Source organism: Cariama cristata, unplaced genomic scaffold, assembly GCF_000690535.1.
Source record: "Cariama cristata isolate BGI_N322 unplaced genomic scaffold, ASM69053v1 scaffold9607, whole genome shotgun sequence".
Taxonomy (NCBI): Eukaryota; Metazoa; Chordata; class Aves; order Cariamiformes; family Cariamidae; genus Cariama; species Cariama cristata.
The window spans coordinates 14893-35383 of record NW_009626079.1 but is presented as its reverse complement, the minus strand read 5'-3'; the positions used below and the strand labels follow the sequence as shown (position 1 = coordinate 35383).

Genomic DNA, 20491 nt, shown 5'->3' with positions numbered 1-20491 from the left:
AACAGATCCTCCTAGAAGCTATGCTAAGGCACATGGAGGACAGGGAGGTGATCCAAGACAGCCAGCATGGCTTCACCAAGGGCAAGTCCTGCTTGACTAACCTTCGATGATGGAGTGACTACCTCAGTGGACAAGGGAAGAGCTACGGTTGTTATCTATCCAGACTTCTGTAAGGTCTTTGACACGGTCCCCCCCAACATCATTCTCTCTAAATTGGAGAGATATGGATGTCATGTGTGGACTGTTCAGTGAATGAGGAACTGGTTGGATGGTTGCATCCAGAGGGTAGTGGTCAGTGGCTGCATTCTCTCTAAATTGGAGAGATATGGATGTCATGTGTGGACTGTTCAGTGAATGAGGAACTGGTTGGATGGTTGCATCCAGAGGGTAGTGGTCAGTGGCTGAATGTCCAGATGGAGATCGGTGACAAGTGGTGTCTGTCAGGGGTCTGTATTGGGACCATTACTGCTTAATATCTTCATCAATGACATAGATCATGGGATCAAGTGCACCCTCAGCAAGTTTGCAGATGACACTAAGCTGAGTGGTGCAGTTGACATGCCCAAGGGATGAGATGCCATCCAGAGGGACCTGGACAAGCTCAAGAAGTGAGCCCATGGGAAGTTCATGAGGTTCAACAAGGCCAAGTGCAAGGTCCTGCATGTGGGTCAGGGCAACCCCCAGTATCAATACAGACAGAGGTATGAAGGGATTGAGGGCAGCCTTGCCAAGAAGGACTTGGGGGTACTGGTGGATGAAAAGCTGGACATGACCCAGCAATGTGCGCTCGCAGCCCAGAAGGCCAACCATGTCATAGGCTGTATCAAAAAAAGCATGGCCAACAGGTCAAGGGAGGTGATTCTGCCTCTCTACTCCGCTTTGGTGAGACCCCATCTGGAGTACTGTGTCCAGCTCTGGAGTCCTCAGCACAGGAAAGACATGAACCTCTTGGAGTGGGTCCAGAGGAGGGCCACAGAGATAATCAGAGGGGTGGAACAACTCTCCTATGAAGACAGGCTGAGAGAGTTGAGGTTGTTCAGCCTGGAGAAGAGGAGGGTCCAGGGAGACCTTATAGCAGACTTCCAGTACTTCAAGGGGGCTTACAATAAAGATGGGAACAAACTTTTTAGCAGAGCCTGTTGTGATAGGACAACAGGTAATGGTTTTAAATTAAAAGAGGTTAGATTTAGACTAGATTTAGACACTGGAATAGATTGCCCAGAGAGGTGGTAGATGCCCCCTGGAAACATTCAAAGTCAAGTTGAACAGGGCTCTGAGAAACCTGATCTAGTTGAAGATGTCACTGCTCATGGCAGGGGGAAGTTGGACTAGATGACTTTTAAAAGTCCCTTCCAACACCAACTATTCTATGATTCTATGATTTAGTTTTAAGGTAAAAGTCATATATACATCTAAAACCAAAGAAAACATAAGGATGTAAAACCCAAAGTCTACAAGTCAGGCAGACTTCCATTGACTTTAAACTGAAAGAAAGTAGATTTAGATTAGATATAAGGAAGAAACTCTTCATGGTGACGTTGGTGAGGCAGTGGCACAGGTTGCCCAGAGAAACTGTGGATGCCCCATCCCTGGAAGTGTTCAAGATCAGGCTGGATGGGGCTTGGAGCAACCTGGTCTGGTGGAAGGTGTCCCTGCCCATGGCAGGGGGGTTGGAACTGGATGGTCTTTAAGGTCCCTTACAACCCAAACCATTCTATGATTCTATGACTTCAGTGGCATTTTACAGATATCAGTAGTGTAGGAGGAAGAGGCCAACATTTCACCATGGCAAATAAACTCTAAGTTTTCCTTTGGGGAAAGGTATTGTGGGTCATTTCTTCAGTGAGCTGAACTATGAATCTGATTTCAGTCAGCAGACTGTGCCGAACTTCTTTCTTAAACAGGCCTTGTCAGTCAATAGCATGTCTGCACATAGTTTTGATTTGCGCCAGTGAAATTTCTGATGATTGTTTGTTTTGATATTGTTAACTTATATATATTTGTATTTTTTAGCAGACATCCTTTGGCAGAGACACTCTTAATGTTTCTGAGTGATCAGAAAATTTTACTCAAGGAACCCTGAAACATAAATTGTCATTGTTAACATGTGTCAAATTTGTCATTAGTACTTCCTGTTTCTAAAACTGTGCAATGACTTTTGACCCAGCCCAATATACCAGACCACATGCATTCCCAGAGTAGGTAGCATGTATAGCAATTTCCCCATCTGGTTGGTAGCAAGTTTGCAACATGTAACTAGCCTGCAGAGATAGGAGTTCACAAGAAATTAATATTTAGAATAGCAATAAATATTGCTAATGAAACAAACTTTATGAAATTGGCTCCAAAACCAGCTAAATGATGCGTGTGAATGTGTGAAATTTACACCACTACTGTTTCCTTGAGAAGAAACTTGACATTAGGAATGGCTTTCAGATTCTTATTTCATCCGGTCTTCCCTTCCCCAGTCTAACCCCTCTACGAGTTCAAGGTTCATGCTGCAATTAACTAAAAACATTTTTTCTCAAAGAGAAATAATAATAAAGGATTTCATCATGCAGCTTCTGTTAAAACTCAATGGCAAAACTCTTTTGAATTTTAAGAAGAAAATTATCAGATCCAATGTCTGTAGCTACCAACTACCATAAGGATTAATCTTAGAGGTTTGGAAGAATTTCCCCTAAAGCAGGAAAAGCTATCAAAAAGGCAATGTGTGAGGCAGCAAAAGAAAAAAAAGAAAAGACATCATTGAAGGAAAGCCTGCATTTTTCTATAATCTCTATAATGAGAACGGATTTGAAAATACCAAGTCAGCCTGTTGTGTGTAGGCTTGTTGCATACATTTAGTACCACAGAATAGTAAATTACACCTTTTCCTTAGTTTCTCAGCCAGGCTTGGCTGTATATTGAAAAGTTTCTCCTTAGGACTTGGAAAGTTGCTTAGCACAGGAGTGATTCTTCTGTTGTTTACTTCCAGTAGCACATGATCCTATGACAGATATTATTGATACAGATGTAAAGAAAAAAGCAACAGAATCATAAAAAATTACCTTCTCTTACTTTAGGTTTTGATGTAAAAGATACTAGGGTTACTCACACTACTTAGTGTGAAAATCTGGTAGAACCTGAGTGATATTCGCCATGGAAAGTTTTATACTGGGGAGTCATTCTATATCCCTTACACAAGACCATTAGCCAGCACTCTCCAGATCCATAATTTAAAAGCCTTGATGTGTGCTCTTAATCATAATTTGGAGGCCAGAGTTAGAGGGAAGGCGCGTGCTATGCCTTTGTTTAGGCTGGGTTCTGTTCAGGCCCTGTGCACAGAGGAACAGCTTCTGTGAAAAGTGGACTTCTGAGAAGCACTGTGGTCTGAGAGACTTTTCTTGATGCTGTTTGTCTTTTACAGTTTTTATCTCAGGGCCCAGCCAGCCTAAGCCTGTATGAGATGCTGAAGATGTGGCATCGGGTGTTGAGAACCTCATGGGCTGGCTCTGAGGCCTTTGCCTCTTTCCTGCTTAAGTCAAACAGTAAAGGTGACTTGTCCTGAGCACCCATAGTATGTGGTTTGGGTTTTTTGTCTCATCAGGAACAGAGCCTGTGTCACTGACAGCACATCTAGTCTTCTACTTTGATGCCCCAGGAGAAGGCGTTATTTCTCACCTCCTTGACTTCCCCTTACATACAACCTTCAATCATTTTGTTCGCTAGCCTGCGCCGTGAGGCTGGGTGATGTTCATCTCTGTTGTTTCCAGACTGGCCTGCTAGGCAAGTAGGAAAGCTATGGAAGAGGCTGGATGTCCAGAGGTCCAACTGCCAGCACAGGTCTCTTTAGCCTTTTGCTGCAAAGCATAGGAGAATAATCACCCAAGTCAGGTCAGGCTCCTATATGGGGTCATAGGGTCATATGTGAACGCTAAAAGACCTTTGTATGGAGATCTCGTGACATAAACGTGAAAGTAAAAAGGATATCCCAGGGTTGTCCTCGAGTCCTCCAGCCAAAAATAGGATGTCTCGGTGTCAGCTGCCCTTGATGGAACAGCCTTTGTGAGTGCCCTAAAAGTATTGTAAATGTTTCCACTGTGACTGGGCAGGCATCCACAGAACTCTGGGTTGCTTCTGGGACCTGAACTATACAGCAGGGATTCTTCTCTTTTTAATCCATGCAGCTTTGTTGTCATATTTGTTTCTACAAATACTGACCAAACTAAACAAGTACCTTTAAATTGCTGAGGCTGTTCCCAGACTACTTGTTTTGAAAGATTGTTTGCTAGTTTACTACACAAGACCATCTAAATTATTGTGTACTTGGTTTTGTTTTCGGGGTTTTTTGCCTGCTTTTTGCATCATTCACACTTTCATAAAAAGCAGAGTAGAAGATTGAAAAGATTTCAATATGACCACACAAACACTTCTGGCGTAGAGTTTTCTATGAAGACATATTTACACAATTGTCCAGAAGTCCTTTGCATACCTTGAACATTCTTTCATGAACTTGAAAAAAAATTAAACTGCATTTTCCCAGGCAATGAATAAAGGGGCTGCAAACAACATCAAAGCAAATGTGTGTGTGGTTTATACTTAAAGCATTGCAAATACTTTTTTTTTTTTTTTTTTTTTTTTAAACAGGATCTTCCCAGCTCTATTCCTGCTAAATTCACTTAAAACCAAATAAGGCATATTTTGGTGCTATGTATTTTTCTAAGCATTTCACAGTTTTTTTGGACATTACTCTAACATCTGTTTCTATTTCCTTGTTAATTCCTTTTCCTGACTCCAAACATAAAATATTCAGGAAAGTATGATTTCAAGGATAGGATGTTTGTATGCTTTGAAAAAGCTCCATCTTAGTGTATGTTAGGATATACTCTTTATCTCAAAGCAAAACAATGAGAATGAAAATCGAAAGACCATATATATAATACAGAGATAAAACTTTACTATGCAAATATATTGTTACTGAGAAAAGAAAAGTCAGGAATGTCAGTCAGAAGACTTGCAATCTGCACACAAAAAAAGATGCATGTAAAAGAAGATCCTGGAAAAAGCTGTTTTATCAGTTAGTTGTAGGCTGTGACAACAGCGCCTAAGGAAATGATTTTTAAAGTAAACTGGTGTGCTATGTAAACCCCTGATTTTCACAAAAAGTACAATACTTTCCTCCCATAGTGGAGAGAGAACATACACAGGGATTTGCTGAAAATGAAGCCACAATAAATAGGGCTTCATACACACCAACCCTTTTTCCATACTACTCTTTAATTCTGAAGTGTAAATCAGAGTTAGATTTATTAGTTTAATCTTACTGGGATTACTGCCTTTGCTTTTGTGCAGCATGCTTTTCGGTCTCTTTCCTCTTCTACTCCTTATTAATTTTCTGGGAAAGGAAACCTCTTTCACTTCCCTTAAGTATAACTTTAAAATAACATAGCATTTTTACAAGAAAATGATCCAGTCTCATGAGCAGCATTCACCACTGATGCCCTTCTGCTTTCCATGAAAGACACAGCCTTTGAGACAATTTATTAATTCCTCAGCACCTTGGAGAAAAAAGAAAAAAAAAAGTCAACTCTTTTCAGACTCTTAGTTATACTCAGATGAGATTTACCCAGTTGAGACAGATCTTGAAGTGCCACTGAAAGAAGGGGGAATTAATGATACTCTGCTCACCCAAAAACTGAAGAAACTTGCTTGGAGGGACTTGGTTTTCTACTACATTATTCCAAGCACTCTACAACACTGAGATTTGTCGGAAAAACACAGTTGTGTCAGCATCGTGCTTTTGCAGGGTGACATTTGTTTCTGAGCTCCTTAGAAGATAATTTGTTTGCATGAAGACAGATCATCCTATGCCCTAGAAAAGAGGCATAATTCAGTTAGAAAATTATGTGGCCCTTTTGTTTATATCGTTATACTATGGGTGCTAAGCTGAATTCTGTGGTGCTAGCAGTCTAGTATTGGGAACAAGATGATAGAAAATGTGCCATCCACTTCAAAGTGAGAGGGTTTTCTTTGGTTGGGTGTTTGGTTGTTTTTTTCCCCCTGTGGAAGAAGCTAGGCTTATTAGTTGTGTATCTGATCTAGCAAGCATGGAGAACATGCTGGTTCTGTTCAGGAGGTCTGTGCTTCATTGCAATACTTCTTGTTCTTTAGGACCAGTGGGCTAGTGCTTTATTTTTCTCAATTTACTTTACCCAAATTGCAAACCCAGGGGAAAAAAAAAAAAAAAGTGACAATAGCATTCTGCTTTGCTAGGACTTAAAGAGGAAGATTCCTAACTTTGGAGGATATCAGTGACATAAGGGGGGATGAAAATGCTCTGTGACACCACAGGTTCATGCATCCGCAACATACTTGTACTGTTCCTGCTCTTGACAGATTGCCACCGAGTTTTCCAAAGGAAACTGGGTAGAAACAGTGACACCTTGTAGGTTTGTTCCTCTTGCGTGCTTGTGTATCATTTTCCTTGTAGGTAAAAGGACAGGGAAGAACAACACAGTCTTAGTCAGTTAGTTAGAATCATAGAACCATAGAATCATTATGGTTGGAACACCCCTCAAAGATCATCAACGCAAGAGACCTCAAAGATCATCAAGTCCAACCGTATACCCGATGCCACCATGACCGCTAAACCCACTAAATCATGTCTTGAAGCGCCACATCTAAACGTTTTTTGAACACCTCCAGGGATGGTAACTCCACCACCTCCCTGGGGAGCCCATTCCAATGCTTAACGACTCTCACAGTGAAGAAGTTCTTTCTAATGTCCAGCCTGAACCTCCCCTGGTGCAACTTGAGACCGTTTCCTCTTGTCCTATCGCTAGTTATCGGGGAGAAGAGCCCAACCCCCGCCTGTTTACAACCTCCTTTCAGGCAGTTGTAGAGGGCGATCAGGTCTCCCGTCAGCCTCCTCTTCTCCAGACTAAACAACCCCAGCTCCCTCAGCCGCTCCTCATAAGGCTTTTTCTCCAGGCCCTTCACCAGCTTTGTCGCTCTTCTCTGGACACGCTCCAGCAGCTCAATGTCCTTCTTGTAGTGAGGGGTCCAAAACTGAACACAGTATTCAAGGTGCGGCCTCACCAGTGCAATATGCAGAAGAAATTTATTTGCAGCGCAAATAAATGCAGAAGAATATACCCCAAATCCTTTGTCATTTATGAAATTTATTTTTTACTTTGGCTTGTGCTTGTGCTAGAGACTAGAAGCATTATTAGAAACATTCATAAAGCATAGTGACAAACCTTTCTCTCTTTCATAGCCTTGCTTTGTGGTATTTATTACTGGGACCAAATTGTGAAGTGGGGTTTTATGGGTTTTGTAACCCACAAAGCCCCTCAATGATTTGCCGTCAGTTGCATTTACCAGTTCTCTTCAGCAGATATCAAGAAACATTGCATTATTTCTCTTCCAGTTATCCAGTTTGGCTTTGTCACACTCTTCGTTGCCTCCTTCCCTCTGGCACCTCTCTTTGCTCTTCTGAACAACATCATAGAAGTCCGGCTTGATGCAAAAAAGTTTGTTACTGAATTGCGGAGGCCAGACACAGTAAGAGCAAAAGATATAGGTAAGTAATGAAAAAAAACATTACAGTGAAGATAACACCAAGAATTCAATAAAGAAAGATGAAAAAATGATAGGAAATCCATTAATAAGTTCTGTTTTTCACTTACAGGAATTTGGTATAACATTTTGAGTGGTATTGGCAAGCTTTCAGTTATCATTAATGTAAGTACTTGGTTACACCAGTTTCTAACCATAATCTTGGGAGCTTATATTTATTGTCCCTCCAACGTCATTTAAAAGTGAAGTCTAATTTTCTCAATTGCTATAAAATACAATAAAATCTAAATTATCCAGTTCATTCTTGTGGAACTGTAAAACATGATTTAGTTACAAATGAGATGACCATTCACTCATCTCGTTCCCTCTGTCCTTGTGTTATGCAGCACAGGAAGACTAATTCATACAAGAACAACCAGTGAAGGGGATATTAGCAGGCAACACTCCAGAGAATTGATAAAGATCTGCTTCTCATTCATATTTATGCCTTTTTCTGTTGCTCTGCTAGTATAACTGTTGGTGCGAATAAAAAGGATGTAAATATAACATCCTAGATTCCAGGAGCAGAAACTCCTTAACTAGATAGCATTAGCATTGGTTCTGATATATAGAAGTATGGTTATATCCCTAAATATAAGTTCTCCCACAGAGTGAGTATTTCTGTAAGAGTAGCTTTTTTTTTTGAATTGGGTTACACACTTCCCAAGCTACAAAATCTTATCAGAAAAATGTATTCTTTCATAGAACAAGAATGATTACATGAACATATTGCATGTCTGGTATACAAATATATAATGTATATTGTTCTACATTTATTCCTTAAGTAAAACTTTCCTGTATATGCTTTAAGATAAAAAAGACTCATGCACTAGGAGTTTAATCATAATACTATCTAGCGGGTTTTTGACCCACAGATCATAAACTCATAGAATCATTTAGGTTGGAAAAGACCTTTAAGATCTTTGAGTCCAACTGTGAAGTATCAAAGATATCAAAGCACTTTAGAAAGGCAGATGATTGTCACTACTGAAGGGGACCCTTGCGCAGAGGTGTAAGGCAATTTATCTAGTACAATAGCTTCCAGCACAGCAGCACTCTGTAGCAGTATATAAGCTATCATTACAACTGGAAGAAGTATAATGCCTCCAAAGAAGCAGTGTTGTTTGACCTGGGTGGAGCATTGCTCGCTTACAGCTTGGCAGTTTCCAAAATTTAAGGTAGGAAATCTGTGCAGCCCTGCCCATACCCATAATTCTGCTGTCAGGCATAGATTTCAGGTTTGCAGCACTGCTCTGTGCTGGATGAGCAAAACTCTGCAGCCTGTCAGTTTTATCTGAATACACTTTGCAGATTTTTGGTCCTTGATTATTTTCTGTGTCAAACAAGCTCTTAATATTTTTGTTTCCTGAGGATTCCATTAAAATATCAGCTACCTACTTTTTCTTGACAGAAATGTAATTATGGGCATACCGAATTTTACATTTATACTGAATGCCCAGTTCTGCTTCTCCATCTGAATAATATTGATGCAGAACTATTTAGCAAAATGCAGTTTTAATAGAATCTAATGAATTCTTATTGATATGATCTAGATACTTCTGTGTCTGATTCACTTCACAATTATATCAGTTTTACACTAGCATGAGATCCACTGATGTCAGATGTGTAAATCCTGACACAGAGGGGAAAATGGAGGATGACTACCTTACACTCAACTGTTTTATTTCAGACAACACTGTGTAACTACACCAAATTATACTCCAAATTATACCAGCTAGCTATTATGTCTTGTAGTATTTTAGAACTAGTGATAGACCTCCTAATGGCTCCAGGGATGGAAAGAGTTGGAGAAATGTACAGTACATCAATTGCTTTTGCTACTCTATGCTCTAAGAAATATGGCACTTGCCTAACTACAACCTTCCCCTGGAGAGACAGAGCAGGTTACTGTGCATTTATATAAGTATACGTTCTGTACCAGGTCTGGTCATTTAACTCCCACTTCATCACCACTCTAAACTTACTTGAACGTGAAAATTATCATCTGAATTAACTTAATCTGAAACACGTTAGACATAGATTCACGACGCTGTTGTTTGGTCGTTGTTTTTTTTTGTCTCTCAGGCTTTTGTAATTGCTGTCACATCTGATTTCATTCCACGCCTTATGTATCAATATGCATACAGTCAAAATGGAACCATGCATGGCTTCATCAATCACACGCTCTCATACTTCAATGTCAGTCATCTCAAGGCTGGAACACAGCCAGAAAACTCCCTGTTTGCACAGGATGTTTTATTCTGCAGGTAAAGTACTTCTACCGACACTTTGCATAGCCAAAGTAATTTCTTTGGGTCTTTTGTCAGACAAAATTTTTCAAAGTAGGAACTAATAATATTTGTGACTTTAAAAAGGTGGTTTTAAGAGTACAGTTTTTAGAGTATTCTCGCTATGTTAGAAGGTTCTTAGAAGGTTTTTCCTGGTGCATTCAAAGGCAAAATAAACAATTTAGGCAAATAAAAAGATCCTTTCTTTATTGAAAGACATAAATTTCATTAAAAACAATGAGGTTTAAAAATGGACACCCACTAATTAGAACCAGACTTTCTTTTTCTTTATTAAGTTCAATATTTCCTTGAAGAGATCTGAGTTTTCAATGTGTTCTGACCATCTTTAAAACTTGCACTGTTCCCCATCTACATGTCTTATATTTCAGATTCATCTTTTCCGATTGGGGAAACCAGGCTCTACTTCCTTTAAAATATGTCCAAAATGTCTAGTCCACTGCTCCCGTAGTGCAGATACCTGCGGAGTAGTTCCAGTTTGCATGAGAAATCACTGACATGGTTCCAGGGCACTCAGAGTAACCTTGACTTTTTATAAAAATATGCAGAAATTCAAAGAGCTGTTTTAAGGCTGGTACTAGTCGCCATCTGAACCTGTCTTTGTTCTAACACTAATTTCACCTCTGTCTTTCCCAGTCTCCTTTCTCAAACTCAGGTCTTTGCTCCCATGCTTTCATTGTGTGGTTTTACTCCGAGAACAAATTTTGGCTAAGGTGCCAAAGGTGGGACTCTCAAAATCTATCACCACATTCTCTCAGCATCAGTGTCAAAGCAAGGGCATTGAATCGGTTACCAAGTGGAGCAGAATGATGAGACAAATCTTACAGGTGACAGTCACATACAGTCTAGCATCAGATTGGCCTTTTCTTGCAATACTGGTTTATTGAATACTCAGCTGCTGGTAGAAAATACTGCTAATATTGTAGATATTGTAAATACCAAATAGTGTTTTCTAGTTAGAGCTTCAGAATTCTTTCTTCTTTCCTCCCATTCAGTTGAATTAATTTTCCTCGATAAATCTGCACTTAAAATGCAGGTAGATTTCTTCATTGTTAGTTCCAATGATCCCTACATTTCTGCATATCTGACATCCAGGCTTTCTTAAAGAAATTGTATTTACACAGGAGATAGAGATAGCTAAGGTAGCTGGAAGTTTTTTTATAGGGTTACCATTAAGTTATGACTATTAGTCTCTTCTATAAATCTGCAGCTCTCAGTGTGACCTAGAATGCTTGTAACTAAAGCTAGTTAGGATGCACATTTTTGTCCTACCAAAACCTTTGTCTTCATGTTAAAGTTTGGAAGAGAAAATATTTCAAATATATTAAACATTTTGATTTTAAAAAAAAACAAACACAAAATTCAATTAATTTTAAATATTTGCTGATTTTACCCTTCTAAAAATAAATTTAGAAACAAGCAGACACTTAAAAGCAAAGAGAGAAATTAACTTTGTAATTATGCTTCTAACAGGTGCTGTAAATTGCCCTTCAGAACAGTTCACTTCTTTTCACTGATCATTTAAGGGATGATATTCTAACTAGGTTCCTAAGTAGCCAAAACCCTCCCCTTGCTTCTAAATATCTGCACATTTCTAAATGTAGACTACATACCTATCTTCCACCAAATTAGGGGTTTTTTTCAATTCTGATTTTATTAGAGAATAAGATGTTTTGCTCAAATAGCTTGAGAAGGGGTAGATGGAAGTTCCTCAATGAGACCTACAAATCGATACCCGTCTTAGAGGATATATTAAATATCGTAATGTAATTATTTTCAAGAAAGAAGTCTTAAAGTTGGCATTATTCAATGTAGTTTCATAGAATAATAGAACCATAGAATCATTATCGTTGGAACACACATCAAAGATCATGAAGTCCAACCATATACCCGATGCCACCATGCCCGCTAAACCCACTAAACCATGTCTTGAAGTGCCACATCTAAACGTTTTTTGAACACCTCCAGGGATGGTGACTCCATTACCTCCCTGGGGAGTCCGTTCCAATGCCTAACAACTCTAACAGTGAAGAAGTTCTTTCTAATATCCAACCTGAACCTCCTCTGGTGCAACTTGAGACCGTTTCCTCTTGTCCTATCGCTAGTTACCAGGGAGAAGAGACCAACCCCCACCTCACTACAACCTCCTTTCAGGTAGTTGTAGAGGGCGATAAGGTCTCCCCTCAGCCTCCTTTTCTCCAGACCAAACACCCCCAGCTCCCTCAGCTGCTCCCCATCAGACTTGTGCTCCAGACCCTTCACCACCTTCGTTGCCCTTCTCTGGACTTGCTCCAGTACCTCAATGTCCTTCTTGTAGTGAGGGGCCCAGAACTGAACATGGCACTTGACGTGTGGCCTCACCAGCACTAAGTACAAAGGGATGATCACTGCCCTGGTCCTGGTGGTCACACTATTGCTGACACAAGCCAGGATGCTGTTGGCCTTCTTGGCCACCTGGGCACACTGCTGGCTCATGTTCAGCTGGCTGTCAACCAACACCCCCAGATCTTTTTCCACCGGGCAGCTTTCCAGCCACTCGTCCCCAAGCCTGTAGCATTGCATGGGGTTGTTGTGACCCAAGTGCAGGACCCGGCACTTGACCTTGTTGAGCCTCATACAGTTGGTCTTGGCGCATTGATCCAGTTTGCGTATGTTTATCTCCTGCTCCTGTGCAAGCAAACTTTAATCATACTTAGGATCCCAGTGATTTTAAGCAGGGTATGTATCTCGCCCAACTGTAACCAACAATTAAGCATCTCAGTTCCTTCAGTGGAAGCAGAGTAAATGCAGAGAGAAATCTGGCTCTTGGGATTGCCTTTGGAATGCACCTACCTTCTTACCTTGACTTCAACAGAGGTTAGATGAGTGCACAGATAAGACTCCTAACTTTTAAGCATGTAAAGAGATAGGATTAACTCAGCATAGCCATGTTCCACTGTCAGGAACTTTGTTAAAGGAATGTCTACTGCCTCTTGGGAGATGGTCAGATGAGAGCTGAGGGCAGACAGAAAGGAAAAAAATAGCTCTCCAGTGATTAAAGTTGCATGCTGTGATCTACCTACTGCTTTGCTTGTGGCAAATGGGGTAAAGCACCTTAAAGCTGGGGCCTGTTCTCTTTCATTTTTCAAAATGTTGTTCCCTGTGAGCTCTGCTATTCCGCATTTCAGTATGTTGCTAGGAGTTATTTCTTAGTATAATGTTACGTCTGAGAGTAATGCAGTAACTCTGTACTTTCTGATAGACTTGGAAGCCTGTGAAATGCTTTTCTGCTCTCAGTTCCTAGCACTTTTTAATTTGTACCCCCAAATTAGCATGCGTTCTCCTGTCACAAGCATCTTAATCTATATAGATCTCCTACTTCACTGTGACTTTGCTACCTTCACTTTTGCTACTGTTTACCTGGTCTCAGTCGCCGGTCTCTATTTATGGTATATGACTACCAGTGTATTTGGAAATGTGTGCATTAACCACAGCAATGAAGTGCACTCCTCAGATTAGCGTGGATTCAACAGAGGCAAAATAGAGGGAGAAGGGAATAATCCACACTAGGTATAAAAGTGGTCCCTGCCTGATGATATCAAGTCTATACCACCGTGGAAAAAAAAAAATTGATTGCAAACAAGGAGCATGTACTAAATGTTTGACCATGTACTAGTCTGAATGAGAAACAACTATAAGAGCATTTCTGTTCCATTATCAGGAAACAACTAGGAAAAGATGTTAGCATCTACATTCACTGTTTTTCATTATCGCCCGCCTTTTTTGAATCTTATCAAAATCTCAACTTTGGAAGAACTATCACTGTGATAAAATATAGGGTATCTAGCTTGTGTCCCAAGAGACAGGCAACAAACACTGTCCCTTAAGCTGGAAATAAAATATGTTTTTCTGTTTCTGGCAAATATGTTGGGAACAAGCTGACCTCTCTTATTCTTAGTTTTCTGTGACCTCTGGAGATAAATGTGGTTACAATAAGCCTGCATTTTGCTCCTTACGGGCACTGCCAGAGATTAAGGTATCTTAAAAATAACCATAACAAGCCAGAAACAACTCTCCCACCGAACATCCAGAATACATTCTTTGAATATTTTGAGCAGTATTTTCTACAATGCTGTGAACTCTTTGACACTGCTTCCAAGTAAACATTGCTGTAACGCCATTCTGATGCACAGCATTAGTTGTAATGATTTTTTTTCAGAGCGAAACAACGCTTGTGTAGTTGAAGGCAAATTAAAAGCAAACCTTGCTAAATTGTGTGACATTTTTATTGGTTTAGCCCTTTTAATTTTTATAATCTGATATGATAATGGAGTACATGAAAGCATGCTGATCACGCTGAAAAGACAAAAACAGCAGCTATGGAGTCATTAAAGGGACTTTTCCCTTAACACAAGTCTGCTTCAATATTCAGCAAATTTATAAAGTATCTTTGAAAGAATTAATTTTCTCAATGCCCTGGGATTCATCTCATCTACTCCCAGTGATCAGTGGTGGATTCTAACATTTTTCCCTCAACAGTTCTTATATACTCCTGCATTGCTGAAGCACTGCTTCCTTGTTATTCAGTCATGTTTTCTTCAATTTCTTGTCAAAAACCAGCTGAAAGAGGAAATTAAACAGGTCAGCTTATTTAGACTGATTTGCAGTTCCGCTACATGTACATTTTGATTTCTTCTACCAATACTTCTTTTACGCCACACAATGTACTTGTGAAATATACCAGTGTATTTCTCTTAGCTCTGGCTTCCGTTCAGTTTTGTCTAAGTCTTGCGTGGTCCTCTCCATCCATCCTCACTTCCCCAACATATCTCTACTTTCAGTGTGCATTTTTCTTTTTTCCCCTCAGAACTTTTATGTGCTCTATTCTTAAACCACATTGACTACTTCATATTCTTGTGATTTTTTAGTGGAATTAGAGTTGTTTGCTATTTTTGAAACACAATAGTCTTTGCAGTACCAGTCATTTGCTGTTCCTAGCATCCTAGTATATCTGCTGCATCAAATATTTTAAGAATGAAAAATAGAAGAGGTGATGGAAAATATTTTAAAAAAACCCAAACCAACACTACATGTAGAATACATTGGTTAGAAAAGACCTGGTTTATTGCACTTGGAAATCCCATGTGCCATAGAATAATTAAAAAGGGAGGTGAGGAGGAGGCCCAGCTACCTTGTCTGTAGCTCTGACAATGTCTCCCTTCAGCATAAATCACTTGTTAGTGTTCTGTTGAATGTAGATTCAGGCATCATAAGCGGTTAGATTTTCAGCTGAGCCAGGTGAAATTTCCATGGGGTCTGATGTCCTGCAACACTTACATAGTTTGTGAAGCTCAGAGTACATTAAATGGAAAACCCACCACAGTTGGTGACCCTTCCAGGTGAACCTGGGCTCCGTTTCAAGACTGGGATTGATTTGTAGTGCTAGGCAAAATCCACAACAAACTCAGTGGTTTTCCTTAGCTTTGATGTTCAAGCAGATTAAAATCAAGGGAAATGCCTCTGACCCTCGCTGTAGCCCTTGTACATGGGTTTGAGCAAGACGTGGGAGTCCACATCGTACGGAAAGGTACCAGAGGGAGAATCTCACAGTGCAGGGACAGCGGATCCCGTGTAAGACAGGATGGAGAGCTCGACTGCTGTGCACACACCATTGAGCAAAACAAATCCAGAGTCTAAAACAGCTCCTATAGCGCTTCCATAAAGTAATACAGCCCCAACTTAAAGTTGTTTTCTCCTCCTCGCTCTCCCCGTCGTGGGTTGTACTTTGTGTCCTTTGTCTCCTGAAGGTGCAGCACAGAATTACATCCAGCATTTCAGACTGAATTTCTTGGGGGGGGTGTGGGGTGTGGGGTGTGCGGAGAGATGTACGGGTTGCGTGGATTGCAAATGTATAATTTAACATGCAAAACCATGTGGGTAGAACCTGAAGGTAATTTCGGTCAGCGCACCTGCAAACTGAAACTGACAGATTTTATGTATGAACCTTCTCCATTATCCCCCGATGGAGGCTTTTCCACAGTCTAATGAATCTTACTGTCAGGAAGGGTTTTAAGGTATTCAAAACAGATTTTTCCCTTTCTTAATTTCATCCCATTACTCCTAGTCAAACACCGTGAACAGCACTAAATTATCCCTTTCAGTCCTAAGGGCACAATTTGTGCATGGTTATCATGTCCAACTGCGGCTGTTACTTACCAAAGTGAAGCAATACATGTGCTCTTCTTTAATCTTTTTTGGTGAGTCAGTCTCCTCAGCCCCTGGATTGTTTGGCTGAACTGCCTTCAATTTGTTGCTATCTTTTTCTTTTTACTTTTTTTTTTTGGTCCTCTGAAATCCCCACAGCTGAATGGCTGAATGCAGCATTCCAGGTGTGGCTTTACCTGAGCTGTTCAGAGAAGGGCTAATAGCTAATATCCCCCAGCACCATCGTGCCTTTTGTTTATACATCCACAAGTCATACCGTCCTGCTTCCATATTTCTAACTTGTGCTAACTTGCTGGCCACTGTAAGCTCCAGGCTATTTTCATTGCATTTCCTTTCAAACTCTATCCTTTCAAAGATCTTTCAATTGTTTTATTTTTAATTATTTTCCATTTCCCCAGATTATTCTCATTGTGCTTCCTGTCTGTATTTCTTATTGCTTTCTGTGTTTCCTGCTATTTGCAAAACTTTCCAATTTAGGAGCATCTGTGACTTTTATTAGCCTGTTGTTTACTCCCAAATGATTGATGATAATATTAAAAGCATCAGTCTTTACACCAAACCACTAAGGCTCTGTTTTACCCTGTCTAAGGCTAGACAGTTAACTTAGGAAGTGCCTTTCCCATGGCTCCCTCTGTCTTTAACGCAAAGATAGGAACCACCAAAATGTGAATCAGGTTTTACGTAAGCTGAATTACTCCCTAAATTAATCAAGGTTTAGGTGAGATGAATGCAAGCTTGTCTCCTCTAGTCTGAAAATACCTTGGACGTTTCATGTTCTATGTTTTAACTTCAACACTTTAGTCCCTGTACACTGAGATCAATTTAACATCAACAAAAAAAAGGGGGACATTTGTAAATCCTGGGAAATCTGGAAATTTCCAACATTAGAACAATGTTCTGATTTTGGTTACAACTGTGAAAACCAGACTAAGCTTGCTAAATTCAGTGGAGATAGTCCAGCTCTAATTCTGGAGTTGTATTTCATAATAAGGGTTGAAGTAGGAACATCTGGAGGATTTGATTCTTTAGGGTTTGTGATTGGAAAATCATGTTAACCAAAGCAATTGGTGCAGGAGGAGATTGCTGGAACTGTGTGATAACTAAGGTGTCTCCATCGACAGGTTCAAAGACTACAGAGAACCACCTTGGTCCCCAAACCAGTATGAGTTTTCTAAACAGTACTGGGCAGTCTTATCTGCTCGCTTGGCTTTTGTTATTCTATTTCAGGTAAGTCATTTGAGTTGCTGCAATTTCAGTCTCAGAAATATCACAATAAATGGATAGAAATGCACGTGCCAAAGAAGGCTATGCCCAATAGAGTTTTCTGTTTGCAAATACCCAGCCTGATGTGCTTGCACCCAGCCTGCTGAGGTGTTGGTGGGCTGCAGCAGGGGTTCTCCCTTGGGAGCCCTCTGGCATGCGTCTTTGGCAGATGTTTTCCTCTCCCTTCATGGAAGGGAAGCCCCACAGCCTGCATTAGCCCCGGGCACCAGCAGTGATCCTCAAAATACCCAAGGCTTTTGGACATTTCAGTTAAGTGCACTCTGTCAGCTTTTATACTCTCAGGGCCACCACTTGTAAAAAGCACAGAAATGCTATGGAGGCTTGTTAAATGTGGCACTTTACCCAAAGCAAGAAATAAACATAAATCCTCCAAGGTCTTTTGCTACTTTCTACAAGTAAATGGAATAAAGTCTCCCCAGAGTGGAGATTTCATTGGCAAGGGATTTGCTATCATGGCTTGCCTTCCAAATAGCAGAAGCCTTCTACTCTCCTCTGTGATCTGGAATCCCTCCACAGTCAAACTGAGCCCATCCCTCATATTGAAATCTGCCTGTCTTTTCTCCTCACCTGCCAAATATTCCTAAGCGCGACTGTGAGTCTTCCCTGGTTTGTATTGCCCTCTTCTGCTTCTTTGCTCTGTCTTCAGTAATTTTCCACCACTGGCTGCAAGACATTTGAAACCAACTGGTTATGCTGGGCTTCAAATAGCCTGTTGCTCTGCCAGAGTACATTCCCTGGTTAATTAGCTCCATTGTCTCAGATGGGGATGAAGGGTTCATGCTGGTAGCCTTGTCAGCAAACGTTCTCACACATTTCGACGCATTACACAACAGAGCAGCTTTCAAAGCATTATCATGATACTATCAACCCCAAAGCGTAACTTTTTGCCCAGTCTGCTTCCTGCCTCTGTGTTATGAGCATCACCTGTAATGACCTTGACACTTGAGATTCAGGGTTCTGGCTTCTGCACTGTGGTAGTGCAAAAAAATCCTGCTTGTCAGCAGACAGAAGGATTTGAAGGCAGAATGACCATGAAAGTTGTGTCCTGTCTGTTCAGGCCACATGGGAAACACATGGGTATGATTGTGTTGGAGGATGCTTTCACTGATGTTGCCCTTATAGTAATGGATTCTGAACTCAGTCACAACGAATTTGATGTTGAGAAGTGAGCACCTTTGGATGCCTGTAAAGAATAAGGCTGTTCTAGCTACTTAGGCCATGAATCACTTGATGAATCCAAGTCCTTTCCCCTTTCAAACCTAACCGAAGCATGCGTTTAATTCAGCCTCTCCACTGAGGGGGACTTGTGCACAAAGACGAGCTGTTTCTTGAACTAAGGCCTTACTCAACTGCTTAATACTACATGCCGTCAGTAAAGTGTGTTTGATACCTGCCTCATAGCTATAGCAAAGGTTTGGTTTTGCTCTAGTGTGAGTATTCTGGGGTTTTTTGTACCTGCTTTACGTCTGTTGTTGTGTTTGCAGAACTTGGTGATGTTCCTCAGTGTTCTGGTTGACTGGATGATTCCTGACATCCCCAAGGACATCAGTGAACAGATCAAAAAGGAGAAGAGCGTACTTGTTGACTTCTTCCTGAAGGAAGAGCACGAAAAACTGAAGCTGATTGAAAGCTTTATCGCACGCGACAAGCAGAAACACGAAAGTGGGACCAAAGGCAACAGGATCCGGGCTGCCAGCTTCTGTCAGTTTAACCGAAGTCAGAAAGGCAGCTTTGCCTCCTTTAGCTCACAGCACACAGAAGTGTGACTCCTTAGGGAAGAAGGGCAATGCTTACCTCTGCAATTCCTGCTTACTGTGCGACGTGATTCTGAACCTGGAGCAAGGGAGGGAGAGACAGTCAAGGAACAGAGAGGGAGCAAAAAGGAGGCTTCTTTGCCTTCCTTAGAAACTCCATATGCAAGGGTCTCTGTTACATTTTGTACCTTCTCTGGGCTGCAGCATTTTCACACTTTATCAGTGCAAAACCAGGGCTATATTGTGGCTGTAGCTGGTCCTTGTGGTGATGCATGTGAGTAGGGTAGGCACACAGGAATTCTCCTCGCTCATGCAGTCTCCGTGGTAGGACCACAACCGTCCCTTTTCCTGCAGACACCCTGGGGGGCAGGGGGAATAGAAGGGACAGTCTTGCTCTAGTATCTATCTTTTGGGAGACCTGACCCACCACGGCGAAGAGGACACAACGCGTTGTCTCATGGCTTGTAGCTGCCAGTGGATGGTTTATAAGCACCTCAAGGAGTCATTGTGCCTTCCTAACATACGCTGCCACTTGGTGCTGTCTCTGTAGAGCATGCAGGGCTGTTGTTAAGGGCACAGAGCTGTGGGAACAGAAGGAATGAAAATCACTGAACATTTTCATCTACAGATATATTGTGTTTTCTTAGCAGGAGCTTGAATGCCTGTGCTAATGAGCAGACAGACCACAACATATGCATCAGGATGAAGTGAAGCTGCTAGAACCAGGGAAGCTCATTGTTATTCATTGTCCTGAACAAACAAACAAAAAAACACCCTGCATGTTTGAGTCTCCTCTCACTTAGACTGGGAATTCAACCAGTATCAAGAGGAATTCTGCCACTAAACCAACACCAGCATGAAGCTGACCAGTGAGAATGGAATCAAGCCCCGTAAATCGTGTGGCATTTTCATGTACATTGTGCATAAAGTAACAAAAGTTGCTGCCGTTGTGCATTTACTGTAAAGGAAAATCTTTTGCAGAACTGCATGTCATTGGAAGATAAACATATTCACTAACCAAGCTTTGATCTACAAGCATTTAATGAATACCTTTATTCTGTTATGAATGAAAATAAAACTTTCTTAAAAAATCTATTTCTTTTACTGTAGATTCTGTCTCTAACTAGACTTGAAATTCAGTTTGAATAAAGGTTTTCTTCTCATTTTGTCTTCTCAACAATTCTTTCAAAACCATCAAAAACACAAAACAAAAGAAGTGCTTCGTTTTCAGGCATTGTGTACAATATGATTGCTCTTTAACGTTATAATGGTATTTTATACATTTCTGAAGCCTAAGAATTTCATTGTTCTCTTAGATGGAAAGACTTTTTCCTGTGAGTATTT

At 40.8% G+C, this 20491-nt stretch overlaps 1 protein-coding gene across 1 annotated transcript in view; it reads left to right on the top strand.

The window, feature by feature from the left end:
* The window catches only part of LOC104164523 (anoctamin-2-like), a 39839-nt gene extending 20680 nt beyond the window's left edge, over positions 1–19159 (top strand). The window contains exons 5-9 of the mRNA XM_009703873.1: positions 7412–7564; positions 7673–7725; positions 9685–9866; positions 17231–17336; positions 18878–19159. Of these exons, the coding sequence (XP_009702175.1) occupies positions 7412–7564; positions 7673–7725; positions 9685–9866; positions 17231–17336; positions 18878–19159 (776 nt within the window). The remainder of the gene's footprint in view (positions 1–7411; positions 7565–7672; positions 7726–9684; positions 9867–17230; positions 17337–18877) is intronic.
* Positions 19160–20491: the final 1332 nt, after the last annotated feature.